This window comes from Cardiocondyla obscurior, linkage group LG11 (assembly GCF_019399895.1).
Source record: "Cardiocondyla obscurior isolate alpha-2009 linkage group LG11, Cobs3.1, whole genome shotgun sequence".
NCBI classification, from domain to species: domain Eukaryota; kingdom Metazoa; phylum Arthropoda; class Insecta; order Hymenoptera; family Formicidae; genus Cardiocondyla; species Cardiocondyla obscurior.
This window is the reverse complement of record NC_091874.1, coordinates 5,820,086-5,826,255: the sequence shown is the minus strand read 5'-3', so window position 1 is coordinate 5,826,255 and position 6,170 is coordinate 5,820,086. Positions and strand designations below refer to the sequence as shown.

At 41.0% G+C, this 6,170-nt stretch overlaps 2 protein-coding genes across 2 annotated transcripts in view; one reads left to right on the top strand and one right to left on the bottom strand.

Annotated features, from left to right (window-relative positions):
* Positions 1–6,170, top strand: part of Dy (transmembrane protein dusky) — a 40,277-nt gene that overhangs the window by 28,880 nt on the left and 5,227 nt on the right. Inside the window, exons 4-5 of the mRNA XM_070663717.1 lie at positions 5,871–5,959; positions 6,034–6,116. Of these exons, the coding sequence (XP_070519818.1) occupies positions 5,938–5,959; positions 6,034–6,116 (105 nt within the window). The 5' untranslated portion in view covers positions 5,871–5,937. The remainder of the gene's footprint in view (positions 1–5,870; positions 5,960–6,033; positions 6,117–6,170) is intronic.
* LOC139106764 (general odorant-binding protein 56d-like) lies at positions 170–1,770 on the bottom strand. Its single transcript, XM_070663725.1, has 3 exons — positions 683–1,770; positions 443–507; positions 170–362 (listed from the first exon to the last, which is right to left on the bottom strand). The coding sequence occupies exons 1-3, from the start codon at positions 942–944 to the stop codon at positions 336–338; spliced, it is 354 nt and encodes a 117-aa protein (XP_070519826.1). The 5' UTR covers positions 945–1,770; the 3' UTR covers positions 170–335.

Below are 6,170 nucleotides of genomic sequence, written 5' to 3'. Positions count from 1 at the left end.
GGAGCTTTTGCAAACATAAAGGGTGTTGCGTTTGTAACATTAAGTTTATTATACTGTCATATAAGGAGTTATGACTGTATTATTCGTCGTAGTTTCTATGTTTTAAAAGCGATAAGAGAGAAGCAAAAGGAATTACGAAAAGTGTAATTTTTATACGTTTTCTTGTCAATAATGCAAGCGGAAAAAAAAATTACATGTTTCTTTATTGTTTACGTAATTTAATTTCAGTAAAATAATATTTCTGTACATCCATATCGTATGTACTCTGCGTGTACTGCTATTTCTACTTATATTTTATAATGCTTCACAAAGATTTGAACTCAGAGCAATCATTTTTAAACAAACGATACGCTTTTCAGGATCTGAAACATAATTCTTACGTGAGTTTTACATATATAAAAATACCTTCTGATAATAATGATAATAAGAAAAATTTATATACATCAGGTTGTGCTTTAATATAACATGCAGCTATTTGAAAAGCTTTATCACAATCGTTCTTCGTTTCTAAAAATAAATTTTCTTATTAATTTGTTATCGACAATCCATTCTTGTCTTTTAAATTTTATTTTAAAAGAAAAAAAAAGAAAAAAAAATGGAACGTGTATATTTTAAAATGTTGCAATAATTATTTATTGAGTTTTCGTTGTTCGAGAAAGTAATTAAATATAACAAGACTTACGAATCGATTTGCATCGATTGAGAATTTTTTTCGACGACTCTTGCATACTGCGTGGGAGATGACGTAGAGCTTTTTCAACATCCACATTGTTATTCTCATTAAGAATGCCACTTTTTATCATAAAGCATCTCAAATAACATTTTAATTTTATATCATTTTGTTCAATGTTACCGGTCTTCAGTTGCTTCAAAGAATCTGAAACAAAGAAAGCAATTAGAAAGAATATTTTTCTCAATGTTCGAGTAATAAATGAAATATTCATATACCCCAAGAAACGTTTGTTTGTCGGCGACAATCTCGTTTAATGTTCGTTTGCACTCCAACATGCACAGAAAATGAAAACAAGAAGATAAGTTTCATAAATATAATTTTTAATATATCTAAAATGCAAATGAATTGAAATTGTATTTATGCTAATATAATATAAATAGAAAAGATATGAAAAACTTGAATGCTACAGTTTAAAATGTAATTTACGTAGTAACGAGAGACGCAGCTTCAATCTTGCAATAATAAAGGAAGTCTTTAGTACGAATAACGTAGAAAAAATAAATTATTCAAAGATAGTACTCACTAGCAAAAGTGACAGAGTAACGAGCAATATATTTATGACTTTCATGTTTTATGTCGTTCTGCGCTACAGGTTCTAATGAAAACTGATCGGACGGGATCACTGCAGTTAATGAGAACCTAATCATAGACTGTAATCAACGTGAATATTTTCCTGATACTCGATCTTTGATAAATGTACGTAATTCGTATGCAATCGTATCCATCGTAAATGCCAAATGAAGTTAAACGAACATATAAACGTCATATTAATCAAGTGCTCTATGGAGCGCAATGCACATGTTCATATAAATCTTTGCGGGACAAACTGTAAAATGTTTTAAGATTTCAATATTCCTAGCAGTCATTTACATAACATGTTTTTTGTAATATATACTCTTGTTACGGTCCACAGCATACGCATATCGAATAATTATTATTCACCCTGCTCTACACATTAATTTTTTTTCTTTCATATTTTAATCAAATAATTATTAGAATAAAATTGTTTTTTTAAAAAATCGTGCACCGAAAGAGATATATAAAATGTAAAATATATTTTATCATATATTTTATCTAGTATTTATTTAATACGAATTTTTAATAATAAAATTTTTTTAAAGTAAAATAAATTAATGTTTAACAATAAAAATGATTTGATATGCTATGCTGATAAATGTACTTTTCACGTAATCATCAATTGATAAATTATCACCAACCGGGATGTAAGGTGGAGGCAGGTGTTGGAATGAATCCTAACGACGGTAGAAGAGAAACGAACGGAATACTGTATCTCCGTGTAGGAATCTCAGGTGGCGCTAATGTTCGCGATAAGTGATAAGAACGAGTAGGCCTACCATAGCTGGTACGAAATATAAAATCCGTCGCTAATTTTTTAAATAAAAAATTTTTTAATTTTTAATTTTACAACAATTAGCAAATCACTCATTTTTTTTTTCGGAATAAGAACGTTGACGACACGATGCGTGGACGCAAGCGATTGCAAAAAGACCAGGGGTACTTATTTCGTAAAAGCAAATCTTGTTCGTCAACGCTTTCCTAATGTATGTAGACACGTGCGCCGGAGAACGCGTGCATAAATGTACGCCAGATAGCTGACGAGATGTTATTATATCGTTAGAGACTGCCTCGTTAAATACTCCAATTATCATCGCCGAGCTTCGTTAAGTTTCATTGCGATATCAGTTATCCGACGTGTACCATTTTGCATTTGAGCCTCGAGCGATATCGCGCTAGCGGCGATAGACTACTGCCGCACGAAGCGGCACGTGAGGAGCGCGCGGATTCTTTTCTCGTTTCCACGCGCGGACGTGTGCAAGAACGATCGCCTGCCGGCGTCGTTGATCGAGTCGCAGGCTCATGGCGAATGCGGCGGGAACGAGGCGAGATATCCTCCGCTCCGCGCGCGAGGGACCTATATAACTGTACCAGCTGTCTGGGTCAGGGGGCGGGCCGCTACGCGCGTTTGTAGTATACGCCGTATATCGGACAGGTGTACCCTATTCCGACTCCTCGAGTTCTCGCGTGCACCTCCGAGATCGGCGCGCCGTCTCTTTCTCTAGCTGTCGCGAACGTCGCGGAGGATCGCGTCGCGTCATCACGAGATGATCAGTCGTCCGCACGGAGCATCCGAAAGCTCTTACGAAGTACGCTCGAGAGACCGTCGCGACTCGCGCTTCACCGCTCGCGGTACGTTCGCCAATCTCGTCCACGCACGCGGATCACCGGACCGCGCAAAGTTCGGCGGCTGTGCGGCGGGGCCCTGACGTTCGACGGCGATCCCGATCGATGTAGCGGCTCCATTCAGTAATCCTCGCTCACCTGACTTGTCCGAAGAGGGCTCGTGCACGTTGGCGGCCACTTGCATCCGGATTCGCTTGGCTGTCGCCTCAGAGAAGTAAGATATCGCGTCGCCAATGTCGAATTTGGAGATCGAACGACCGGTCGCCGCGTCTGTCGTTTTTGAGCGCGGTTAAAAAATTTTTTTTTAATCACATAAATTGAAAAAAAAGAAAAAAAAAAAGTAAACGGTGAAAAGACAGTATTACTTTGATAAAGGAACTTGGTTCTGCTGCGCTGACAGGTCCAGACCATAACGCGCAAAGTACGGTGCGAATTTAATCCCCAAATACGCGGCTCGTGTGTGCACGGTGAAAACGTCGTTGTAGATAATTCGCGGCTATTAAACGCGCTTCTTGGGCTTCGGCGAACGTACGTGCCGCAGTTAACGACCGGCCGCGTTGCGCGGGACATAATCCAATTAGCGCCACGTCACTGATTAAGTTATTAGAGGCAAGTCGCACGTCATCGTTTTGTGCCTCGTTAATGCGCTAATAACGGCAGGGGCGCGAGCTCATTGAGAGAAATTATACGTCTCGCCGTAGGAGACGCGATATAGTCAGCCACGTGGTGACCGTTTCCGCTTTGCCGAGCACGACGGTGGAACGACATCGTCCAACGATCTTTTATTTCGTAATATCGAAATTCCTTTAAAATCCATCACGATTCTTCACGTCCATCGGCTCGATCTCGTAAACGCATGACGGTATCGAATCGATATGCGCGCTCGAGACGAGAACGGAAAAACGCGGCTGTAAAATCGGTCGCGACTTTGTCAATTAAAATTGCACGGTAATTAAAAAGCGTGCGTATTTCATACACCATTGTGCGAACAGCGTGACCAAACGAGGCGGGGCATATTAAAAGAAGTAGACCGTAAATTTTTATTTTTTTTTTTTTTTACGATATGCACGATCATGCGTGTGCCGAATAAAAGAGATAAAAGACGGCTGTAATATTAATTTCGATGTGTGATTGACTTGCACCGTGGACCGATTTATATTTGCGAGATCGTATGCTGAGTGCGCGCTCGAGATTTGTAAAGTAATTGTTAAAGTAACATAATTTTTCCTTAAAAAGAAATTAATAAATAAAACGAAATATTAGACTACCGTTGTCGACGAATCTATTAAGACGTGGCCATTAGCGTAAATTCATTAACGCGCGTTTAATAAGCTCCTTTTCGAATTAGCGGATTTTATTTATGACACGATCTCCTTCCGTCACGTGCAATAGAAGATAATGAGAAAGGAGGACGAGGAAGTAGAAAAGAGCTTCTATTCGTTCTATATAGGTCGCTATTAGGTAGCTGATTATGCGAATGCCCGACTTCGGAATTACAACATCGACGGAACCGTTATATGTATTTGGCACCAGGCCACATCTTCGACGTGCCCGTGGCCTACGGGTTCATCGCGGCACGGGAGACATGTAAACAGCTGGCGGTGATTTTTATTCGGGTAAAGGCCTACTCGCGATAGACGGAACAGGTGTCGAGGTACGTCGTGACATGAATCGCGAGAGCGGAATAATAGATAATATACGATACGATCGAATGACTTCGCGGCTTTTTCCCGTCTGGCGGTCGTCTCTTCGAGCTACCTTGCAATAATCAGCGCGTCGCGTCTTGAGAAATTCGCGGCGCTCTGGTTTGCGAGTTCTGGTTAATTATAGCGTTAAATGTAAATTTTATTCGACAAGGATCAAAACTGTCATCCGATGACAGATTATTTTAAGTGCCGACGTCGCCGGTCTCTCAATATTAATTCGCAACAGAGAATCGCTCTGCGGAAAGAAGTTTTTGGGAATTCGATCACGGGGACCGTACGATTTTAGATCAACGTTGTACGTGTACAAAGTACCAAATTCGCAAACTGGACAGATAGCCGGCGGCCGCGCCCGGCCAACCGGTTGGTCCTTTTGACTCGAGCTCCACGTGTGCGCGCGTGCGGTCGAGCGTTGATCGGCGGGAGCCTACTTGCCTACATTCATAAAACGTCGGACATACCGCTCAGACACCGATTGCACATTACCGCACAGTCGTCTTGCATATCGTTTCTGGCTTTTCTCTTTCATGCGGGCGCGAAAGCGGTCGCGCCATATGTCGTTACACCGGTGAAACCGGAATCGTTTTAGGTTTCATAGAATTTTAATTTAAAGATCGAAGATGTTTAATATAAAAATAACTGTGTTAATGTCAATAATTAACAAGGCTCAAGAATTACGCATTATATACGGTCTTAAAAATAACTGAGTGAGGAGAGACTTCCGTTTCAAGAGTATTAACTCCTTCTCTTTTTTTTTTTTTTTTTTTTTTTTTTAATGAAACATACGTGTGATAATAAAATTAGCCTCCGACAACAAGATTATTTTAGTTCATTATCTCGAGTAAGACTTACGTGACGACTGTACGTGTGGAACTTACACACGTCCAGCTTTCTCGTGCGTGCCTGCAAATTTAGCGAATTTGACTTCGATAGATCGCGACCGCGGTTTCACGTTTACAACGGAGTAACGGAGCGAAAACCCGGACATTCGAGAGGAATTTGGGACAGGTGGTTTAGTGGCTGCACGAGGCGAACATGCCGCTTGATAATTGGCGATCAAACACGAGCGAGATCGGCAACGGGTTGTCCCGTAAGGAAGCGGAAATGAGCGGCGATTAACAATGAACACGTTTAACGCAATCGTCTTCGCCGACGATGAATTTAACACCCGACGCTTTTCCGAAAAATTCTTTCGATCGTGATTGATCTCCGATTTATTACTCTGATTTCAGATCTCAGTTGTAGCGCGGCGGTTCTGCGAAGGACGATCTCTCGACTATCCACGGCTAACCCGAACGCATGATTGCAGGTGTCGTTACAGGTGGGTGAGATTCACGGAGAATCATGCGTGCCTAACGTGCGGACGAATTTAAATTCAACGCGTGCATTTTTCAGCCATCCAGAGAGTGCTCCACCGTGGACACCGACGAGATATGCAGCTGCGAATTTGTATCCTAGCCTGTCTCCTGCTGAAGGGGGTGAGTGTGAATGCGATACTTTTTTTTTAAAGGTCTTACGCGAAAGGATTTGCG